The sequence below is a fragment of the Populus trichocarpa genome, chromosome 7 (assembly GCF_000002775.5).
Source record: "Populus trichocarpa isolate Nisqually-1 chromosome 7, P.trichocarpa_v4.1, whole genome shotgun sequence".
NCBI classification, from domain to species: Eukaryota; Viridiplantae; Streptophyta; class Magnoliopsida; order Malpighiales; family Salicaceae; genus Populus; species Populus trichocarpa.
In genome coordinates, this window is record NC_037291.2 from 9558173 (window position 1) to 9583237 (window position 25065).

The 25065-nt window shown below is 35.5% G+C and overlaps 1 protein-coding gene and 1 pseudogene across 1 annotated transcript; both read right to left on the reverse strand.

Annotated features, from left to right (window-relative positions):
- Positions 1-1896: 1896 nt before the first annotated feature.
- Positions 1897-5904, reverse strand: LOC112328241 (pyrophosphate-energized vacuolar membrane proton pump 1-like; annotated as a pseudogene).
- LOC127905586 (zinc finger BED domain-containing protein RICESLEEPER 1-like) lies at positions 5795-7022 on the reverse strand. The gene is made up of 2 exons (XM_052454681.1): positions 6218-7022; positions 5795-6122 (listed from the first exon to the last, which is right to left on the reverse strand). Exons 1-2 carry the CDS (start codon positions 7005-7007, stop codon positions 6082-6084), a joined length of 831 nt encoding a protein of 276 aa, XP_052310641.1. The 5' UTR covers positions 7008-7022; the 3' UTR covers positions 5795-6081.
- Between the last annotated feature and the right edge of the window lie 18043 nt (positions 7023-25065).

Below are 25065 nucleotides of genomic sequence, written 5' to 3' on the forward strand. Positions count from 1 at the left end.
TATTTATTTCATGATATAATAGCAGTAGTTAAATCTACAATATTTAAATTAAAAACCATCAATATTAATATATATCACCAAACACATTAAATTATTTTTTATTCAACCTCAATTTCAACCAAACATATATAAATATCAAACCAACCTCAACCAAAAATGTTTTTTATAAAACAATTTTTTTAAAATCATAACTACAAAAACTATCATAATACCAAACACATTCAACATAGAGTTTTATGTTCGAGCACTTCTATTTGGAAATATGGAATATTTAAATTGGATTGGACTGGTATGCACAAGTTTTCATGATACGCCAGTGTTTCTCCTTTTCAATTTAAGTTTATTCATTTAAAAGTATTTAAAATTATTGATCAATGTTTAATTATGACAAGAAAACAGAATATTGACGATTTATATCCCAAATACTTTATAATTACCAAGAGTTGTTTCTAGATAATAAATAATGTTTTAAATAACTTTACCTAATAGAAAATGGATTACCTTCTCATACAAAGATAGATGATTGAAGCATATAATTCTATATATTTAATAGATCGAGTAGTTTCATTAAAGTAGTTAACCATATTGGTGGCTGAATCATTAGTGCATGCTGAATTGGAATTGCTCCAGAGTTCATTGTTAAGGCCACCAATGGCTGGTAAGAGTTAGCAACCGAAAAAGAAGAAGAAGAAGAGGAGATTAACAGGATTGAATCATTATTTTCTCATGTTATTTCTATGATGAGGACCTTTTTTGATTATGTGTTTAAGCAATCTTTAATAAAATAGATAATGATCTAGAAAGCAAAAAATCAAGTTTTATAGAATCATGACTCAAAAGCATATAACTTTATATCTAAGAAATCAAAGGTATTGAAGAAAAACTTAGACTCGAAGATAACCTTATATCTGAGAGCCCTAAGTATGTGAATGCACCACAAATCCAGTTAATTTTCAATAAATCAGTGTATGATCTTTTTCCCTACAAAAAAAGGCTGTTTTGTCACAAATAAACAAGAGGAAAACTCATGTTTATTCTTCAACTTGCTGCTCATATCTGCAACTCATAAAAATATAATATAGTCTCCTCTAATGAACCTCAATAGACTTGTTTTAGGTTGTGATCTAATAGGTCTAAACTAGTAATCAACTAACATAAATATTTCAATAATAAAATAAACTCCTAAATAATGTCTAATGAGAAAGAACAAACTTAAATTAAAACTAATTATTAAACATTAAATAAACAAATAAAATAGGATAATAAAAATAAATTATTTATGCTAAAATTCCTCTATATAGTTTGAATCTCTAATTTTTGTATATTCTATGCAGATTTCAGTCCTGACTTCAAACACATTATTCTATCTTATTTAGATGAATTATTGGGTTTACCATATATATTTGAAAATCTTGAAAGATGCTTAGTTTTCAGCCCAACTTGAATCACAACAAAATTATACATGTAGGTCTAAATATGTCCTAAACAGTACATAAAGATTTAATCTGATAGATTTGACAAGATTCATCTAGTAAGTTCTATCCTATAAACTAATATGTTCCTGAATTTTATTTTATTTGAAAATTTATAACAATATAATTATATGCATCTAGTATTTTCTTATAAAATTTCAGCTTAATTTAATATACTGTTTTCAAAAATATGTTTGATTTTACATAATTAATTGACAGATATTTTAATATCAAAATAGAAATTCCCGACATCCAAAGGAAAAGCCATGGCCTCTAAAAGATAAAGAAAAACAAAACGTAAATATAAGCAAAACGTTGCGTAGTTAAAATTTAAATGTGCAACGTCTTCAAGGAAGAAGTGGGGAAACCTCAGAGAGAATTCGTCCAGAAACTCCCACGATGTATTTGAAGGTGAAAGATCTTTCTATAGGAACAGAACATGCTCTGAAGCACCAGCCTTATTGTATTTCTTGGCATTATCCCATGCACTTCCAATGTTGGAAACACAGATGACAGTCTGGACGCCACCCATAAAGGATCCAGCAACTAGGAGTGTTAGTATAACAAGTGCACCAGATGGGTTCATCTCCATGATAGAAGCCTTAGTGGGGAACATAACACATGCAACATAATTAGGCTTGGTAGTGCCTTCCATGAAGCCAGGGGTGTTGTTGAATTGCCTGCGAGCTGCCTTAATCAATTTAAGAGCTGTATTTTCCACTCCCTTCAATGTCATGGCAGGAAAGAAATACAGAAGCATTGCACCCGCAATCGAACCAATGAAAACGTTAGGATTTATAAAACATCAACTGTTGAAATAGATGCATTACTGATACAAACACCAAAAAAGGCCATGGACACCAGTGTAGCAGATCCAGTGGTAAATTCATTTCCAATGGTAGCATTGGTGTTGCCAACTGCATACAAAGCATTAGTTCTCTCACGAATACAGTGACTCATGCCAACCATATCAATAATTCCCCCAAAATTGTCACTGATCGAATCATAGATCTCAATGGCTGATTCAGTAGCAATGGTGCTTAGCATTACAAGAACACCCATTGTAATGCCATACATTGCCTCAAAGCTAAAACTAACACAAATGCTAGCTGCAATGGCAAGAATGGAAATGATGGCAGATTTGTATCCCAATACTAGGCCAAAGCTCACATTAGTGGGCAATATGCATTGCTAGTATAATATTTTGTGACAAATTCAATGATGAGACCAGCCCAAAGAACCACAACATGATGCGGGACAATAAATAATAAAATTAAAGCAAGAATAGAAAGAAGCTTTAGAAAAGAAAGAAGCTGAAGAAGAGAAGAAAGGGGATTGGAAAGTCTGCAATATTTTCATTAATCATCAAAACTGTCTAACATTTAGAAAAGTAGGATATAAATACTAAAACCCTAACTAGAACAAACGTTTGGGCTTATGGCCCATTAAATAAAATACCCAACAATAATTAAATCAAACCCAACAAATAAAACCAAAGTAATAAACCTTAACTAAAAGTTCATATAAATTAAGCCCAAAAACATAAGTTAAAGCCCAATTTCTTAATGGTTTGGGCTATCCTCCATCGTTTATGATCATACGCGTGCGTAAACAATGTTTTTGGTTCGGTGTCCCCATCAATTCTCCCGGGGTTAGAAGAACTCGACCCCGTCGAGTATAGGTCAAGGCAGCTCCGATAATGCTCTCAAAGATAATGATCACGGATGGGCCTCAGATTATGTGGCAGCTGACGTGGTAATAGGCGATGACATGGTGATGCTGCTGACGTGGCGGCCAGTGGCGTAGCTGACTAAACTGATATGGCTCCAGACTGCTGATGTGGTGGATGACGTGGATCCAGAGGGCTGGCATGGTGGATGATGTGGCACGGTTAATTAATTTCGCCTCCAATGTCTTCTATGCTTCAATCCTCTTCGCTGAGTTTCCTTCTTGTTGTTGTTGGCGACGAGGCGTGACTGCTGATCTGTTGATACTGCTGTTGAGGCGTCGCCAGGGCTGAAAGATGAGTTGTGGTGGCTGTGGCTGGTGCTGCTGTTGGAGGGTGCGATTTAGTGGTGGGCGCGGCAGATGGTTTGTAACTCTGTTTTGGGTTGCTGAAGACAACTCTGCTGTGGCGGCGCTGCAGGACTGTGGAGACAACAACTCGGTGTGGCTCTGTGGGCTTCTTGTGGCGCGGAGTGGTGGTGGTGGCTGGATGTCCGATCTGCTGATGACGGGGAGAGGATGAAACTGGTAGGTGTGCCGCCGCCGACGAAGGTCTACTGCTGCTGGTGTGAGCGACTTGTTGTGGCTGCGGGTTGTTGACGGCGTGCACCTATGGATTGATGTGGTGGTATTGGCTGTGATTGGCGTTGAAGGCAGACTGATCAACGTTTTCCATATTGCTGCATTTTAAGGATGAACAGTGAACAATGCATAGTGGTTGTTTTTTTTTCATAATCAGAACAGTAGGTGTTTTTTTAAACAGTGAACAATTTTTTTTTCTTTTTTTTTTAGATCAATCTAGGGTTAAACGTAAACATATGGATCGTTTAATTGTAAGAACAATTAAAACCTTGGCTCTAATACCAAATTTGATGCGGGACAATAAATAATAAAATTAAAGCAAGAACAAAAAGAAGTTTTAGAAAAGAAAGAAGCTGAAGAAGAGAAGAAAGGGGATTGAAGATATGCAAAGTCTGCAATATTTTCATTAATCATCAAAACTGTCTAACATTTAGAAAAGTAGGATATAAATACTAAAACCCTAACTAGAACAAATGTTTGGGCTTATGGCCCACTAAATAAAATACCAAACAATAATTAAATCAAACCCAACAAATAAAACCAAATTAATAACCTTAACTAAAAGTTCATATAAATTATGCCCAAAAACATAAGTTAAAGCCCAATTTCTCAATGGTCTGGGCTATCCTCCATCGTTTATGATCATACGCGTGCGTAAATAATGTTTTTGGTTCGGTGTCCCCATCATAACAACACACAAGAAGAGTTGCTAATTCTTGACAACTTTCTAGGTTATGAAGTTGAAGCTAGTAAAGGAAGACCAATCGGAGAGCAATCCAACCAACAATGGCAACTCCAAAAGTCATCAGAACAATGGAGATGATTAATGATTCTTTGGTGCTGGTTCAAATTCCTTCACAACCTTGGTCTCAATGAGGTCAGTTGTAAATAAAATGGTTATAAGAAAAACCATAATACCCATAGAATTGACAATGAGAGGATATACCATTAGAGTCAATTCATGATTGATTCCAAAAGAGGAGAGGGAAGCAACAACTAGGGCAGAACAAGAGGACTCAGCGTATGAGCCAAAAAGATCAGATCCCATGTCAACTATATCACCAATACTATCACCTTCATTGTCAACGGTCACAACATGATTCCTTGTGTCATCCTAAGGAATGTTCTTTTCAACTTTGCCAATAAGATCAGTACCAACATTAGCAGCTTTGGTGTAGATATCTTCACCAACTCTGCTAAGGAGAGCCATGGAAAATCCTCTACGTCCATAACCAGTTATAAACTCAAAAAGGCCTTCACAGTCATCACCATAGTATAACTTGAAGATGTTGATGTTAATATAAAGCAACAAGAGTCCTTTTGCAGCAAGGAGAAAACCCATGACTGCCCCAAATTTAAATGCAGCGATAAAAACCTTCATGATTCCTTTTCTTTCCTCCCTAAACATAGGTTGCAATTTTCATTCCAAGAAATCCAGAAACCACTAAAGTGACAGCCCCGAGCACGAAGGATATGGTGCTGAAGCCAGCGCAATGGTAAGAGCAGGCTTGCACATCTTTAATGGGTCATATGTAAAGGCTGAGGTTTCTTTTCCTAGTATGACTCAGCGATTTCTTTCATCTTTCCCAGTATCATAGCACTAGGGGTGAGCAAAACCGGTTCGGTTCAGTTTTTAACCAAAAAACTAACCAAAATCAAATTTTAAAAAACTTAAAAATTCAAACCGAAACCGGTTCAAACCGACCGATTTCGGTTCGGTTTTTTTAACAGAAAAACCGGAAAACCTGTATTATTATTTTTTTAGGCCTTTTTGGGCTTTTTGGGCTTTCTGATGGGTTTTCTGATGGGCTTTCTAATAGGCTTGTAATTAATGTAAATATTATCTAATTTTGTTACAAAATTCTATAATATATTTAATATTTTTTGTCACTAAATATTCATTTATATTAAATTATTAGTGCTAATATTGTGTTTAATATGTTGCAAGTCTTTCTAATATTTGTGTTTTGGAGTTTGGACTCCTCATGCATCAAAGTTTAAATAACACACACACCAAATTAAAATTTAAATTACAAAGCATTGCCTCAAAAGGGCTTAAAAAAAAACAACAAATAACATTGCCATAAAAAATAAAACACTTCATGCAAAAAATATAAATCTTCATTGTGCACATCATCCCAATCAAAAAGCACATCATGATGACAAGAACATTGCACTTTGATTCTGTAATACCATTGACATCAAAACCTGAAAATCAAGATCTAAAATTATAACATGATAAAATAAATTAGAATATGTAAAAATAAAAAAGTAGTTTTTTACCATCAAAGTAACTTTTGAACTAATTATCATCCGTTACTAAATGTAACTTTCCACCAAATTCTACAAAATAAAAAATTAGACATGTTAGATGATTGCAAACAATTTAATTAATAAATTACAAAATAAAAGGTGCAAGTTTATTAAAAACAAATTACCTGACTCAAGGTTTTCGTAGGTTTCAAGATCATTTATCAAGCTTCTAATATCAGTTGAAATTGATCCATGATGCAACCAATTTTGACAACAAATGAGTGTTTGAACAGTTGCTGGAGATAGATAACTTCGAAATTGATCAAGTACACAACCACCTGTGCCAAATGCTGATTCAGAAGCCACTGTGGATATAGGAATAGCCAGAACATGTTGTGCAACCTTTGAAAGTGTCTTATATTTCAAAGCATTACTTTTCCACCAACCTAAAATATCTAACTTATCATCATTAGGATCCTCACAACCGTCAATCAAATACCTCTCAACCTCATTTTTATTTTCCACACTATCCTCCTCCTGCAAATGTCTTTTGAATCGAGCCAAAGTGTTAACATCTACCTCCACATCATCAATAGCACTATCCTGTTTATGCCTATTATTATCCACCACTTCATCAATTTTCAAAGAAAACTCATACAAGCTCACCAAAGTATCTTTCACCTTATTTGTTAGCAATTGTGCTTTGTCATGATCATACAAATCACCAAAACAAAATTTCACATATTTCAACTTCAAACGTGTATCTAAGACATTAGCCATATATAACAAAAAATTCTGATTTACTTCACAACCCCAATACTTCTCAAACTTTAACATCATATTCATCGTCATTCCACTTAAAATACTATCTTTATTTTTACACAATTGCAACAAGTTTGTATGCATGTAAATCAATTCATTGAAGAAAGAATTTGATGTGACATGCAATGAGCCAAAAAATCTCAATGTAACCATATAAAAGATCTTTAAGAACTTAACCAAAGTTCTTGCTTTTCCCAATCCTTCAAACCAGGTGGCCCTATGTTTTTTTTATTCCCCTTTGAATCAACCTCCAAAAAGTAACTCATATACCTAGGTTCTTTTTCACCTAACCTCACAAACACCTTTTCAAACTTTTCAGCAGCTTCTAGCATAAGATAAGTTGAATTCTATCGAGTTGCAACATCTAAACACAATGATTTCTTACACTCTATATGCAACTTTTCAGCACACTTCTTAAATGCAAGATGCCTCGACGGTGAAGATCTCACAAACCTAATTGCATTTCGAATCTTAACAACTGAAACATTAATCTCTTTCAAGCCATCACACACAATGAGGTTTACAATATGTGCACAACATCTAACATGCAAGTGCTCATTTGACAATATATTAGTTGGCCAATCTTTCATCACATTTTTTAAAGATGAAATGGTCACATTATTAGAGCTTGTATTGTCTAATGTAATAGTCAACAGTTTATCAATCCCCCACTCCAACAAACAATTCTCAATAACTTGGCCAATTATCTCACCCATATGATTGGAAACTTGACAAAAATTAAGAATTCTTTTATGCAAATTCCAGTCATTATCAATCCAATGAGCTGTTAAACACATATAGTTAATATTCTGGATTGATGTCCATGTATCTGTTGTTAAGCACAATCGTTGACCCCTAAGAGCTGTCCTCAATCTATCCTTCTCTTCAACATAAAGTTTTAAACAATCTCTCATAATTGTAAAACGAGAAGGAATGTCAAATCTAGGTTGCATAGTTGATTAGTACTTAAAAGTGCATTTTTATCAAGGTTTTATATCATCATTTTGCACTTGAAGTATCAATAACTCCTTAACTAAAGCATGTCTTATAATAACATATCTAATTATATAAGATACCTTTAATTTATGGTAAATGTTCATCTTAAATGCAGGCCTATCACATAAATGAAAGAATTGATTGATGAGTTGAAGTACTGAAATTGAAAGGACAGAAAGATGGCCAAACTTAGAAAAGAGATGTTGGTGCAATCCAAACTGGAACACTGTTCGGTAATCGGGTCATATCTGGAGTTGTAGATCTCGAATTTAGGTCCATTTTATATGGATGGAAAGATAAGACATAGGCCTACAACTTTCATGTGGAGCCCAAGATTTAAAAAGGCCGTTTTCAAGTCCAAATTGCAGCAACAACAAAGAAGTCCGAATCTGTCCTGCAGCCCAGACACTATTTAGTGTTCAGCCCATATCTCGAGTTCTAAAAGTCCAAATGATCTCAAATTTTTACCCTGAAAAGATGAGACAATTCTCTAGAACTTTCATGATTTAAGTTTGTTCAAATTATGACGTCATCAATGACGTTTTTGGCAGACAAGAAGATAAGGATTGTCACCAAGTCAAGATGTGGCCACCCACTCATCAATTAGTCAACAAATCAATAGTTCTGAATTTTGGCCTATAAAAGGAGGCATTTGCCATGTATTTAGGCATCTTGGTGTTCAGATCAAGATCATGCTCTTGCTTTCTCTCTTTATATTTTGTAATGCTTAAGTTTTGTTTATATTAATTTCTTGCTTATGCTTTTCATTTCCTTTCCTTGTTTATTTATGTTTCTTTCTTTCATTATGTGTTGCTAAGTTAATTATGTCAAGGTGAAAAGGGTAAACTAATGGTGTAAGAATAAGTATAATATAAACTTAACATGGACCTTAATGTTGGATACTAACATGCTTTATATTTGTTATCTTGTTCACTTTTAATACTTTGCTTGTTAAATGGTTAATCTAGATTTATGTTGTATAACACTTGGTACAACAAATACTTGGCACTTTCATAGCCCATATTGTATGGTATAACCGACACCTGAGCTATGAAAGGAACTTGATTTGTTGTTAACATAAGTTATAATCATGAATGCCTGACAACATTTACAAGTATTAGCATTATTCGAATAAGATAACTAATGTAATCATGTTAACAATTTATAATCTGATTGGAACCTCCTTTATGTGTGGTTTCCAATTGAATAATAAGAGTTTATACTATACTTGTTTGAAATACCATTAGTAGATCCTCTAACCTTGACATTTGTTGTTATCATTGTTTAATCCTTACATCAATATCACATCTCAAAGTTCTCATCAACTTCTTCCTCTTCTTCTTCACTATTATTATTATTGTTGTTATTATTGTTGTTGTATTATTGTTATCTATAATTTATACAATTAACCTCCCTGTGGTTCGACCCCGGTCTTGCCGGGTTATTTATTACTTCGACACTCCTGCACTTGGGAGAAGACATCAATCTTTTGGTCGTGTCAAGTTTTTGGCGCCGTTGCCGGGGAGGTAAATTCTTGTACAAATTATAGTGTTTATTTTATTTTCTCTTTTTACTTTTCTTGTATTTAACTTTGTTTCTTTTGTGTTGTTTCTTTTTCTATTGTTTTTCTTTTCTTTCTTTTATTCTCTTCCTGCACGTGCATGAGAGTGTGGTCACGTACATTAAGTGGTAGACTTTGTAGGATATCCTCATCATTTTCAGAAAATATGGCCGAAGAAGATAACCAATCGCTTCACAATGAGAATAATGAGAATATTCGGGTTAGAACACTTAGAGACCACATGAATCCCACAAGAACAAGTGCACCCTCATGCATAGTTTTTCCTCCTGATGCATCTCATTTTAATTTTAAGACAGACATTATTCAACTTTTACCATATTTTCATGGTTTAGATTTAGAAAATCCATACTTGCATTTAAGGGAATTTGAGGAGGTTTGCAACACATATAATGACTCAAATTGTAGCATGAACACCATTAGATTGAAGCTTTTTCCTTTTTCATTAAAAGATAAAGCTAAAACATGGCTACAAAATTTGAGACCTGGATCCATTCGTGCTTGGGATGAAATGCAACAACAATTTTTAAAGAAGTTTTTTCCATCTCACAGAACAAACTCTTTCAAAAGACAAATCATTACTTTCTCTCAAAAACCATGAGAAACATTTTATCAATGTTGGGATAGGTATCGAGACTTGCTTAATACTTGCCCCCATCATGGTTTTGAAACATGGAGATTAGTTTCACATTTTTATGAAGGGTTAACTCCTAGAGATAGGCAAATGGTTGAATTGATGTGCAATGGAACTTTTGAGGATAAAGACCCTAATGAAGCCATGGAGTACCTAGACTTGCTCGCTGAAAATGCACAAAATTGGGACACTAGAGGCACTTATGAGGCACCAAGTAAAACCCAACCTCATACATCTAGTGGAGGTATGCACAACCTTAGGGAAGATCATGACCTCCAAGCCAAGTTTGCATCTTTAGCTAAAAAAGTCGAAGCACTAGAATTGAAAAAAAGTGGTCAATTAAAATCTGTTCAAGACATTGCGTGTCAAATTTGTGAAACCAACGAACATTCAACTAATGACTGTCCAACCTTGCCTTCTTTTAAAGAATGTCTCCATGAACAAGCCCATGCATTAAACAGTTTCCAAAGGCCCAACCATAACCCATATTCGCAAACATATAACCCTGGTTGGAGAAATCATCCAAATTTCAGTTGGAAGAGTGAGAACAATAATGCTCAAACTTCACAGCCACCGTTTCAAGCACACCATAATTTCCAAAATTCTCATGGATATGCACCTCCTTATGCTCCACCTCCTAGAAGAAATCTTGAGGAAACATTGCATGCATTTATGGAAAAGCAAGAGGCAATTAACACTCAACTTGCTCAAAGCATGACAGATTTTAAAGATACTCTTGCAAAGTTCACAACTGCTTTCAGTTTCCAAGAGAAAGGTAAGTTTCCATCTCAACCACAACAAAATCCCAAGGGGCAGTACCATGCAAATGCAAGTAGTTCGGGAAGCCAACATATGGATCACGTAAAATCAGTCATCACTCTTCGCAGTGGTAAGGTTATTGAAAAACCCATTCTTGAACCTTGTGAGAATGATGATGAGTCAATCTTTGAGGGTAAGGAAGGGGTTGAATCTGATCATTGCAAAGAAAAGATTGATTCTCCGCCAGCACTTCCATTTCCTCATGCCATGACCAAACAAAGGAAAATCAATCACAACTCTGAAATCTTTGAAACTTTCAAACAGGTAAGGATCAATATACCTTTGCTGGATGCTATTAAACAGGTTCCTTCTTATGCTAAATTTTTGAAAGATCTATGCACTGTGAAGAGAAAACTGAATGTGAAAAAGAAAGCCTTTTTAGCCGAACAAGTAAGTGCTATTCTTCAAAACAATAATGCTTTGAAATATAAAGACCCTGGTTGTTCTACAATTTCTTGCTTTATTGGAGAACATAAAATTGAAAGAGCCTTACTTGATCTTGGAGCTAGTGTGAATTTACTTCCATATTCAGTTTTTCAAAGTCTCAATCTAGGTGAGTTAAAACCAACTTCTGTGACTCTTTTACTTGCCGATAGATCTGTAAAAGTGCCTAGAGGAATAGTTGAAGATGTGTTAGTACAAGTCGATAAATTCATTTACCCTGTGGATTTTATTGTCTTGGATACACAACCTGTTGAAGCATGTAATTCATTTCCTGTTATTTTAGGACGTCCATTTCTTGCAACTTCTAATGCATTGATTAATTGTAGGAATGGATTGATGAAGCTATCATTTGGAAACATGACATTGGAGATGAATATTTTCAACATTTGCAAACAACCTGGAGATGATAATGATTTACAAGAAGTAGATTCTATTGAAGAATTAGTTTATGATCAACTTGAATCTACTTTGAGTAAAATTGAATTGGATGAATCTGAAGATTTGCAAATGATGTATTCTCAGGAAGAAATCACGGATGAAAAAGGCACCGAAAATATTAATGCGGATCTTTTGTCAAGAGTGACAACAGATTCGACATCCGACATCACAACAATCGATGATTACTTTCCTGATGAATCCTTACTTTCTCTTAGTTCAATGCCTTTGTTTGCTAAAAATATCAATTTTCTTGCTACAGGAGATTTGCCAACTCACTGGAGTACCGAAGACAAAGGTAAGTTTTTGAACGAAGTGAAGAAATTTTATTGGGATGACCCTTACTTATTCGAATATTGTCCTGATCAAATATTTCAAAGATGCATTCCTGACAATGAGGTAAGTAATGTCATTAAACTTTGTCATTCTGAAGCATGTGGGAGTCATTTCTCGTCAAAAAAGACAGCTGCGAAAATTTTACAAAATGGATTTTATTGGCCCACCATGTTCAAGGACACACATGCATTCTGCAAAACTTGTGAAAATTGTCAAAAAGTTGATACTGGTCAAAAAGTTTTGCTTTATAATTCTCGACTCCATTTATTTCCTGGAAAGCTAAGATCAAGATGGAGCGGTCCATTTATTGAGAAACATGTGTATCCTTATGGGGCCTTTGATATTGAGAATCCAAAGAATGACAATGTTTCTAAGGGAAATGGACATCGTTTGAAAGCTTACTTTGATAATTTTCCTAGTGAAAATGAATCCATTGGTTTGAATGATCCTGTAGATAAAGGTTGATTATTTTGTTTTTCTCACATTGTTTTTGTGTTTTCTTTTTGGTGTGAATTTTGTTTTGTTAGTCTCTCTCACCCCGGTCAAATGGCGGATAACGGTACTCCGTGATTTCAGTCGGTTCTTTCAGTTTCCCATAATAACTGATATCTGTATATATTTGTGCAATTCCTTGCTCTTTCTCTCTTCTTTGAATCTCTTCTCCAATTCTCATTTGAAAATGGACACCACTCTTGAAAAATTGAAAAAGTACTTTCCCGCTTTGCCTCAAAATGCGATTACAAAAATTTACCATGCTAGGTGTGCAAGATTGAGGTTGTTAATGAATCATGGAATTCTTGAGGATATTCGCTGGCTGATTGAAGCAAAGGTCCGATTATCAGGTGAGTCCTCCAATTCTTTCATCTCACACATGCCTGGAACAGGTAAAAGCACTTTTGCAAAGAAACGTCGTGCAAAACGACTGAAAGTCTGTCACAGATGTGCCAGATGGACTTGTAATGCAACATATCGTTCTTTAGGAATGGTATCTATAAACCGTGAAGATAAAATACAATTCATTAAGGATGGCCTGAGTAAGGGGTCTTTAGATAATCTTCTATTAACCCTTGAGACGCATCCTAGTGGAGATGTGCATCGTGTTATTCATGATTTATGGCCACAATTCCATAAAGAACATGATCGACTTAGTCTTGGGAATCTGACTAAAAAAGACCTTGTTTGCCAGTTTTTAAGAAAACTGGATGGGAAGCCTATCCCCGACCCATAGAGGGCGTTTAAGCCGTTCTTGGACGTAAAACCAAGGGAAGATGTGAGCCACAATCACAACTACCTGTACATACACATGCTTTTTCAAAATAAATAATTAAATAAAGAGAGAGAGAGAGAGAGAGAGAAAGAGTGTGTGAGACTCCAGCTGGCCTATATCTAGGTGATATGATTGCATTTTCAAATCCTCATCTATAAAATCTTCTCTTCCTTCCCCTCATTTCTACTCAACCCTTACATTAGACAGATATAGAAGTGTGTAGAAATGGCAGGTCCCTCAAGTTATCACATAAAAAAATATTTGTGTTTTCGGTGGATCCAGTCCTGGGAAGGAAATAGCTTTTTTGGAAGCAGCAAATCATCTTGGTCAGGTACTAGCTGAGAAAAAGATTCATTTAGTGTATGGGGGAGGCAGCCTTGGGTTAATGGGGGGTGTGGCAATAGCTGCTTTTTTAGGAGGTAGTCAAGTTTTGAGGGTCGTCCCCGAAGCTTTAACAAAAGGGGACATCATTGGAAGAACAATTGGAGAGGAACTACAGGTCTCCACAATGTCTGATCGATTGAATGCAATATTTAACCATGCTGATGCCTTCATTGCCTTACCAGGTGGTTTGGGCACATTGGAAGAGATCTTTCATATTTCCTCTTGGGCCCAACTTCACATTCACCATAAACCTATAGGTTTGCTCAATGTTAATGGTTTTTATGATAATTTGTTGTCTTTTCTTGATCAAGCTGTGGAACAGGAATTTCTAACATCTTCGGCACGACAAATCATAATCTCTGCTGCTACTGCTGAACAATTGATCGACAAACTACAATCTTTCACCCCTGTAATTGATCCTTCCATGAGTCGCATAAATTGGTCAACTACAGAAAGCCGTAAAAAGCTTAGATTGGATTTGAGCCTTCGTTTGTGAATCCTTGTGTCTTTTGGTTTTATTATTAGCATATTATTTTGTTTTGTTATTTCTTATATTTGTTTAAGTATGTTTCAGGTTTGTCAATGTTCGTTGTTTCAGGTGATGTCTTCTATACTCTATCTTTCTACCTTAGGACATTGAGGACAATGTCTCGTTTTGGTTGGGGGGAGAGGGTAGTAGTATTTTTTTTTTTTTTTAAAAAAAAAAAAACCATTTGGCTAAACTGTTCTTACTAGGATGGCAGAGTAAGGGGGAATTTTATTGACTCTTGAGACGCATCTTAGTAAACATTTTCTAATGGTCATTTGCAATATTCATAACAAGGCCTATTAGAATACTTCTTGAAATATTCAGGTTTACAAACTCTCGCATTATTATCATTTGATTCTGCTCATATACTCATTTAACAAGTATTCTTAAACCTTCATTTTCACACACACACTGTAACATATGATTGTGGGTTGCATATTGGATTATTACATTATTTATGTTCTTTTGTTAAAGGTAACAACTAAGGGATAGGGATAGTATATAATTTTCAAAAAAAAAAAGAGAAAAAAAAAGAAAAAAAGAAAAAAAAAATGATGATAATAAAAACGTAGATAAGTTTGGTTTCGTAGCCTCCCTAACCTAAGCAATTAAGCCCGAAGGGGTGTTTTAACACCTAATACCCTAAAGTCAACTGACTTGGGAGCTATTGGCCCAAAGCTTGTTACATGGGTTAAGGAGAAAAGCTTAAGGGAATCAAACATTGCACTATCTACGTATCAGTATCCGCAACCCGAGTTACTAAGCTCGTAGGGGTGTCTCAACACCTAATGCCCTAAGACCAACTGGTCTGGGAGTCATTAGCCGAAAGCTCGTTACATGGGTTAAAGATACATTGCGTTTTAAGTATATATATATTTATTGAAAAAAAAGACAAAAAAAAAAAGAGAAAAAGAAAAAAAAAAGAAGATAATAATCCCAACCCAAGGAAGTTAACCTTAAACATTAGAACAGAATATTGTTTTCTTCCAATAAAAGCCCCATCATCTATGTTTTCATACATTGAGCACATAAAAAGGAAGGTTTAATAATATTTTGTTTAAGAGGTATTGAGCAGATATATAAAATTTAATAAGAGTTTGTTTATCTGGATAGATTAATGGAAGTTGTATGATGAATGCCTTGCTTTGTGAAATTTGCAAATAGTTTTTCTATTTTAACGCTTTGATTACTAGGGACTAGTAATAAGCTGGTTGGGGGGTGTGATTAGTACTTAAAAGTGCATTTTTATCAAGGTTTTATATCATCATTTTGCACTTGAAGTATCAATAACTCCTTAACTAAAGCATGTCTTATAATAACATATCTAATTATATAAGATACCTTTAATTTATGGTAAATGTTCATCTTAAATGCAGGCCTATCACATAAATGAAAGAATTGATTGATGAGTTGAAGTACTGAAATTGAAAGGACAGAAAGATGGCCAAACTTAGAAAAGAGATGTTGGTGCAATCCAAACTGGAACACTGTTCGGTAATCGGGTCATATCTGGAGTTGTAGATCTCAAATTTAGGTCCATTTTATATGGATGGAAAGATAAGACATAGGTCTACAACTTTCATGTAGAGCCCAAGATTTAAAAAGCCCGTTTTCAAGTCCAAATTGCAGCAACAACAAAGAAGTCCGAATCTGTCCTGCAGCCCAGACACTATTTAGTGTTCAGCCCATATCTCGAGTTCTAAAAGTCCAAATAATCTCAAATTTTTACCCTGAAAAGATGAGACAATTCTCTAGAACTTTCATGATTTAAGTTTGTTCAAATTATGACGTCATCAATGACGTTTTTGGCAGACAAGAAGATAAGGATTGTCACCAAGTCAAGATGTGGCCACCCACTCATCAATTAGTCAACAAATCAATAGTTCTGAATTTTGGCCTATAAAAGGAGGCATTTGCCATGTATTTAGGCATCTTGGTGTTCAGATCAAGATCATGCTCTTGCTTTCTCTCTTTATATTTTGTAATGCTTAAGTTTTGTTTATATTAATTTCTTGCTTATGCTTTTCATTTCCTTTCCTTGTTTATTTATGTTTCTTTCTTTCATTATGTGTTGCTAAGTTAATTATGTCAAGGTGAAAAGGGTACACTAATGGTGTAAGAATAAGTATAATATAAACTTAACATGGACCTTAATGTTGGATACTAACATGCTTTATATTTGTTATCTTGTTCACTTTTAATACTTTGCTTGTTAAATGGTTAATCTAGATTTATGTTGTATAACACTTGGTACAACAAATACTTGGCACTTTCATAGCCCATATTGTATGGTATAACCGACACCTGAGCTATGAAAGGAACTTGATTTGTTGTTAACATAAGTTATAATCATGAATGCCTGACAACATTTACAAGTATTAGCATTATTCGAATAAGATAACTAATGTAATCATGTTAACAATTTATAATCTGATTGGAACCTCCTTTATGTGTGGTTTCCAATTGAATAATAAGAGTTTATACTATACTTGTTTGAAATACCATTAGTAGATCCTCTAACCTTAACATTTGTTGTTATCATTGTTTAATCCTTACATCAATATCACATCTCAAAGTTCTCATCAACTTCTTCCTCTTCTTCTTCACTATTATTATTATTGTTGTTATTATTGTTGTTGTATTATTGTTATCTATAATTTATACAATTAACCTCCCTGTGGTTCGACCCCGGTCTTGCCGGGTTATTTATTACTTCGACACTCCTGCACTTGGGAGAAGACATCAATCTTTTGGTCGTGTCAATAGTCCTAGCAAACAATTTAAATCCCCGACCCTCCACAAAAATAAAATGCAACTCATCAATTATAACCATCTTTGCTAGTACTTGTCTACATTCATCATAATTATAACATATTGCCTTAAGACTTCCCACATTCTGTTCTCCCAATTCACCCTTCTCTATCTTAGGTTCTAACACCAAAACCTTTTGTTTCTTATCAACCACAAAAGGAAACTTCTTGCACACTTTTAAATGACTCCACATATTACTTGTGCCATTAACAATAGTGTGACATGCATAATGTTTTCCATAATAATTACATTTAGCTTTAGGAGCTTTAGGATCAACATCAAGTTTTGTAAAGTGATCCCAAATTTGTGACTTTTTTCTATCTTCAACATTTCTTTTCCTAGATGTAAGGACTTGAGGTTGTTTACCTTTTGTATATGTGGTGGATCCTGCATTGGTTGATTCTGCGTTAGTTTTTGAAGTTGGAGAAGTGGTTGATGTTGGTGTAGTGCCCGTGGATGAAGCATTTTGAATTTGAGTAGTTTCCATCTGTTATTACATAATGAAAACATGTTAAAAACCCATAATTTATAATAGACTTAAATGTACTAAAATTCAAAGAAATTATCAAACTAATAGAAACTTAAATGTCAGGCAAAAAAAAAAAAAACAAAATGGAAAGTAATATCAGCCAAAACATCTGCCAAGCTTAAGTTCACTGCCAACCAATCCTAAGTTCACTGCCTAAGTTCACTGCCAACCAATCCTAAGTTCATTGTCATCTGCCAACCATCAAATTGTCCTTGAAATTCTGATTAACAGTCTATTTCGAGATGCAATAAGAACAAATTTACATCCTATATTATAAAAGCAATAGATTCTTAGTCATAGAAACTAGTTTTGAAGACAATCCTAACAATGTCTGTGCACAATGAAATATGCTGCCAAACATAACCAATTTCACAACATCTATATCTTTTCCTTCCAACCAACATCAAAACGAAAGAGGAAATCACACAATGCTTTTCCAGAACTTGAACTGTAAACAACAGCGTGAAGAAAATAGCATCTACCTTAAAAAATAACAAAGATGGCAACCAGAAAAATCCAATAGCAATTTCAATGCTGTGAAGAGATATATGATGAGAAATCAACAAACAATCAGGAAACAACAACAAAAGAAAAACATTATGCAACTCTCGGATACTAATACACCCTAATTTTGAAGAAAAATAATAATAAATACACATAAAACAGAGTAACACTGCAGCAACAAACAACCCAAAATGATTGACAAAGAATAGGGAAACAAAATACAAAAACAAACTAAAAGAACCAAGAAACTAAATAAAAAGGAAAAAAAAAATAAAAACAGAGATTGATAGAAAAAAGAAATCATACCTGTGCGAGTTAGGACACGATTCAATTTCAGGTGTGAAAGGCAATTTGAGGCAGCAACAGAACAAACTTTATGGTCTCAAACCAGCCCGCAGGTTGATCATGTTTTCCCTTCAAACACAAAGTTTGTTTTTTTCATCACAGAACAAGAAAAAATGACAAGGTAGCACAATTTGAAAAAATAATAGGAAAAATGGCATAGTTATAAAAATCAATAAAAAATACACAGAATGCTCAAACATTGATTTTTTTTGTAAGGATATACAAAAAAATACACAGAATCACAAAGCATATGTTAAAAAAAAAACAGAGATTGACAAAAAAAAATCATACCTGGTGTGAGTTGGGACGCGATTCAAGTTTGGGTGTGAAAGAGGGAGTGACTGGTTTGCTAGATTTGGACTCTGGAGATTCGGTGTGCCGATGTGGTGTGTGTCGTGTGACTCATGGCCGTGTGGGAGAGGGATGTGGCTGACTGGCTAGGTTGTTTGTTTTGAAGATGAAGATGATATGGGAGAGCTAGAGAGGGATATGAATGAAGAATCGAAGATGGATTAACTTGATTTTGTTACAGAGTGAGTGAGAGTGTGGATTGTGAGGTGCGGCTGTGAGGATTGAGGGAGCAGCTGCAAGGAGTCGCTGGAGAGGAGAGAATCTAGGGTTAATTAGGTTTTAGAAATTACTAAGTGTTTTTTTTTTTCGTATTTATACTACCCCTTAAACCGAACCGGTTCGGTTCGGTTGGGGTTTTGCGGGTTTCCAATTTTGTAAACTGAAACCGAACCAAACCAAAAATTTTAACAAAAAAATAATCGGTTTAATCGGTTTTTTTTTCGGTTCGGTTTTTTTGGTTGTTTTTTTTCTCGGTTTACTCGGTTTCTCGGTTTTTTTGCTCACCCCTACATAACACTGATTTCCTCAAGGCTAATTACCTTAGTCTCTCTGTTCACTATCACCTGTAAATAATTAAGGCTAGCCATCTGATGGGGAACCGCAGGATAATGAAGAGTTGCAGCCAAATCAAGAACCGTAGGAAGATGGAGAAATGCAACCAGCCATCATTAATGAAGATTTCAGAGACTTTGAATCTGATTTTTAAAACCTGTTGAATTTAATAAAGTTAATCTGGTCATAGACCGAATCTAGACATTTTTCTTTATTCATGCATTTTAATGTTATCTGGAGTTTCATTGGATTGTTGCTATATTTAGGTGGCTGTAATCACGAAAGAGGACACAATGATTTTACAAAAGTTATTCAGTTCAAAATTATTGTTAAATTTTGAAGCTACTCTTCGTCTTGTTAAACGATATCAACAATCTTCGTCTTCGTGAACGAGATCACGATCCAACAACATCCTGTTCTACGTCAGGTAGTATCAGAGCCAAGTCTTGTGATGGCTGGGCAAGATAATGATACTGGAGAGCGTCTTACAAGGATAGAGCAGAGTGTAGAAGGAATGGCTAGAAACATTAAAATGTTGAATGAACTTGTTAGAGGCTTGCAAATCAACACCTCACCCCCACAAGTCTAGAGAGCAGCCCCTATAGTTGCAAGGGAAAGACCGAACTTGCGTGAGGAACATGTTGTCCCTCTACATATTGAATCTGAAGATGAAAATGAAGAGGGCTTTGGAGGTGACTTCAGACCACGTGCTAGAAATGGGAACCAGCAAGGTGAATCCTATAAAATGAGGGTTGATCTACCTTTTTTCAGTGGTGTAGTAGATATTGAGCAGTTTCTTGATTGAATATATGAAGTGAAGCATTTCTTTGATATTATCAGGATTGAAGCTGAACGTAAGGTGGATTTTGTAGCTTATAAGTTACGTGAAGATGCTGGTGTGTGGTGGCAGCGTCACCAGGATTTGTTGAGGACTAGAGGACAACCTCCTATTCAGAATTGGACTTAGATGAAAACACTATTAAAGGGTTGTTTTCTTCCATTAGATTATGAACAAGTCCTTTTTCAATGATTTCAGAACTGTTATCAGAGTACACGTTCAGTGTCTGCCTACATTGAGGAGGTTTTACGTTTGCAAGCTAGATGCAATTTGAATGAAAATGAAGACCAGTAAGTTGCACGTTATGTGAATGGATTGAATTATAGTGTTCAAGACTATTTGTCCATGCAAGGTATATGGTTGGTTAATCAGGCTCAGAATTTGACGTTGAGGGCAGAGCGCATCATACAATCAAAGAAGACATTAAAGGTTCCTATGAACCCACGGTTTGATCCCAGTACTAAAGCTTCATCAAGTAGAATTGAGAACAATCCTGCAGATTCATGGGGGTAAAGGAGGTGAAACTAAAAAGCCAGAGCCAAAGGAGAGGCAAGGAGCAATGCAAAGAATTCGATGTTTCAAGTGCAATGAATTAGGCCACAAATCTAGCGACTATCCCAGACGCAAATTTATCAATATCACTCAGCAAGAACTTGAAGGAGATTATGAGGAGCATAACACAACTAAAGAGGATTGCAACTATGAAGTGGCTAAGGAAGATGGTGAGGAAGTGGTATATGTTGTAAGAAGACTATTATACACTCCAACATAAGCAGATGGATCACAGCACAAACGGATTTTTGAAGGCAAGTGTTTTGTAATCAACAGAGTGTGTAAGCTGGTGATTGACAGTTGCAGTTGTGAAAATCTGGTTTCACAAAGCCTTGTTGAGCACCTTAAGCTTAAGACACAGCCACATCCAGCCCCTTATAACATTGGGTGGATAAAAGAAGGGGCATAACATGAAGATTACTCAACAATTTACCATTATCTTTGGGAAAGACTTATAGATCTGACATTCTATGTGATGTTGTGGAGATGGATGTTTGTCATGTATTACTAGGCAGGCCATGACAATTTGATGTTGATGCAACCCACAGAGAAAGAGACAACACGCATGTTTTTTCTTGGAATAACAAGCAGATAGTTGTGGTTCCTAGTCATCCCAGCAGCACTTCATTAAAGGTGGAAGAGAAGACTCTACTGTCTGTAGCTCTTAATGAGAATGAGTTTGTGAAAGATATAAAGAAAGCCAAATTTTATGTTTGTTTAATAGTAAAAGGAATGGAACAAGACATACCAACCCCACCTGAAAAGGTTCACGGTTTATTGGCAGAGTTTGAAGATGTATTAGCAGAGCCAACACACTTGCCTCCAATGCGAGATATCCAACATCACATTGATTTAATTCCAAGAGCTTGTTTACCGAATCTTCCTCATCATCGTATGAGCCCTCAAGAGCATGACATCTTGAAGGAAAAGGTAGAGGAGTTGTTACAAAAAGGGCATATCAGAGAGAGCATTAGTCCTTGTGCAGTGCCTACTTTGCTTACTCCAAAGAAGGATGGAAGTTGGCGGATGTGTGTGGATAGCCGTGCCATAAATAAAATAACTGTAAGGTATCTGTTTCCCATCCCTCGACTTGATGACTTGTTCAATCAGCTGAGCGGTGCTAAACTATTCTCAAAGATAGACCTACAAAGTGGTTCTCATCAAGTCAGGATCCGTGTCGGAGATGAATGGAAGACAACTTTTAAGACAAAGGATGGATTATATGAATGGCTAGTCATGCCAGTTGGGTTATCCAATGCGCCAAGTACTTTTATGCGCCTTATGACTCAGGTACTCAAACCATTCATGTTGCACTGTGTCGTTGTTTATTTTAATGATATTTTAATATATAGTAAAAATATCGATGAGCATCTTGATCATATTAGGCAAGTTCTGGTTGTGTTTAGGCAGAATGAGCTGTTTGTAAACTTAAAGAAGTGTAATTTTCTTACAAGCAGATTAGTATTTTTAGGATTTATCATAAGTAATGAAGGGGTCCATGTGGATAAAGAAAAGGTGAAAGCTATTAGGGATTGGCCAAAACCATAAACTATAACTGATGTAAGAAGTTTCCATGGTCTAGCAACTTTTTATCGCAGGTTTATCATGAATTTCAGCACCATTGTAGCACCCATCACCAATTGTCTGACTAAAAGAAAATTCCAGTCGGGAGAATCTGTTGATCATAGTTTCAAATTGATCAAAGAAAAGTTGACGACAACCCTTGTTTTAACTCTGCCTGATTTTGCCAAGACCTTTGAAATTGAATGTGACGCAAACAGAATTGGCATAGGAGCTATTCTGTCTCAGGAGCGAAAGCTAGTTGTATATTTTAGCGAAATGTTAAGTGAAGCTCGACAGAAATGGTCAACATATCATCAAGAACTCTATGCGGTGTTTTGTGCTCTAAAGACATGGGAAACATATCTCTTACCTAAAGAGTTCATTGTCTACTCTGACCATCAATCTCTCAAACATTTTTTAGGTCAGAAATATGTTGATCGTATGCTATCTAGGTGGGCAACTTGTCTTGAAATATTCAACTATGTTATTGTTCATAAATCTGGAATTACTAACTGAGTTGCAGATGCACTAAGTCGTCGTGCCACTCTTCTTGTTACTTTTTCTAATGAAGTTCCAGGTTTTGAACAACTCAAGAAGTTGTATGAACATGATGCAGATTTTGGTGGTGTTTGGAATACATACGTTTTGAAGCAGCCCCTAGATGACTACTTGGTCCAAAATGGGTATCTATTCAAAGGAAGCAGTTTGTGCATTCTCAGGAGCTCTCTACGTGACAAATTGCTAAGGGAATTGCATTCTAGTGATTTAAATGGGTATGTAGGGAGAGATAAAACCATAGCTGGTTTGGAAGAACGTTATTACTGGCCTCAGCTTAAAAGAGATGCTGGAAAGTTTGTGTAGAGGTGTCCAGTATGTCAAAAGTTCAAAGGGCAATCACAAAATTCAGGTTTATATATGCCTCTAACGATTCCTAATGCCCCCTGGGATGACATTTCGATGAATTTCGTGCTTGGTTTACCAAGAACTCAGAGAGGCAGTGATGCAGTATTAGTGGTGGTTGACCGATTTTCCAAGATGTCACACTTCATTTCTTGTCGGAAGACAACAGATGCTCATTACATTGCTAAATTGTTCTTCACAGAAATTGTTTGCTTACATGGTGTTCCCCTCTCCATCACTTCTAACAGAGATATCAAATTTTTGGCAGCTTTTTGGTTAACTTTGTGGAAGAGGTTTAGAATAACTTTAAAGTTTTCCAGCACAGCACATCCCCAGACTGACGGCCAAACATAAGTGGTAAATCGATCCTTGGGAAATTTAATTAGATGCTTATGTGGAAACAAGAAGGGCCAATGGGATTATGCTTTAGCTCAAGCTGAATTTGCTTATAACAATTCAGTTAATCGTTCTACCGGGAGAAGTCCGTTCTCTATTGTTTATACTAAAAGTCCAAGGCATGTGGTGGACTTAATTAAACTTCCTTCTTCTACAAGCTCTAGTACAGCTGCATTTGATCTCCCAGATTCCTATTTACAGATGTTCCAAGAAGTGCAACAGACTTTGAAGTAGAGCAATCTTAAATACAAAGCAGCTGTAGACAAACACTGGAAGCATCAAGTGTTTAAGGTTAGAGATCAGGTGATGATTTATCTACGAAAAGAAAGGTTGCCAGCGCGATATCACGACAAGTTAAGGCAGAAGCGTTATGGACCTTTCAAAGTTTTTAAAAGAATCAATGCCAACACTTATGTGATAGATTTACCCGATAATATGAACATATCCAAGACCTTTAATGTAGCAGATATCTCTGCTTATCATCCCGAAGGCAATTTGTATGATCACTTAGGGGCGAGTTTTCTTCAAGTAGAGGAGAATGATGAGGAACCGCAGGATAATGAAGAGTTGCAGCCAAATTAAGAACTGCAGGAAGATGGAGAACTGCAACCAGCCATCATTAATGAAGATTTCAAAGACTTTGAATCTGATCTTTAAAGCCTGCTGAATTTAACAAAGTTAATCTAGTCATAGACCGAATCTAGACATTTTTCTTTATTCATGCATTTTAATGTTATCTGGAGTTACATTGGCTTGTTGCTATATTTAGTTGGTTGTAATCACAAAGGATAAAACATTGATTTTACAAAAGTTATTCAATTCAAAATTATTGTTAAGTTTTAAAGCTACTTTTCATCTTGTTGAACGATATCAACAATCTTCGTCTTCCTGAACGAGATCACGATCCAGCAGCATCTTGTTCTGCGTCACCATCTTTGTTCACAACCTTATAAAGTAAGAAATTTGTAATTCTTTGAACTTTTAGTCCTGAGTTCCCAGCAGAGCAAGGGACAACAATTCCATGTTGTGATGCACTAAATGCCCCGATGGCAATTAATCAAATCATGATCATATTGAGGAGCATGAGCAGTAGCACAACAAATAAAGAAATCACATGGACTCTATCATAGATAGCCCGATCCATTGCAGTAAGAATAATAGAGTTATAACAACCTGAACTCCAACAAATCTTGTTAGCAGCAATTCTTGCTTTTGAGGCCATACCAAGAGCTTCTTCACTTGCGTACTGGAAAAGGCTCACATTATGGATCAAAGAATCCAGCTGCAGTTGTTGACATGTTTGTTCCATGACCTTCGGTATCTCTTGGAGATGCAGATTTTGGTTCATCAATAAGTCTCCTTCTAGGACTTATATAGCCTTTGTCAAAAGTTCTAGCACCGATAAGTTTCTTGTTGAGACACGTCCTTTTCCAGTTGGCAGGGACGT

Bases quoted from the DNA above. Each gene is read 5' to 3' on its own strand.
- LOC127905586 (XM_052454681.1), bottom strand. From the start codon at position 7,007: ATGGTTACATTGAGATTTTTTGGCTCATTGCATGTCACATCAAATTCT. The intron at 6,123-6,217 runs GTAATTTGTTTT...TTTATTTTGTAG, and splicing joins CTACGAAAACCTTGAGTCAG to AATTTGGTGGAAAGTTACAT.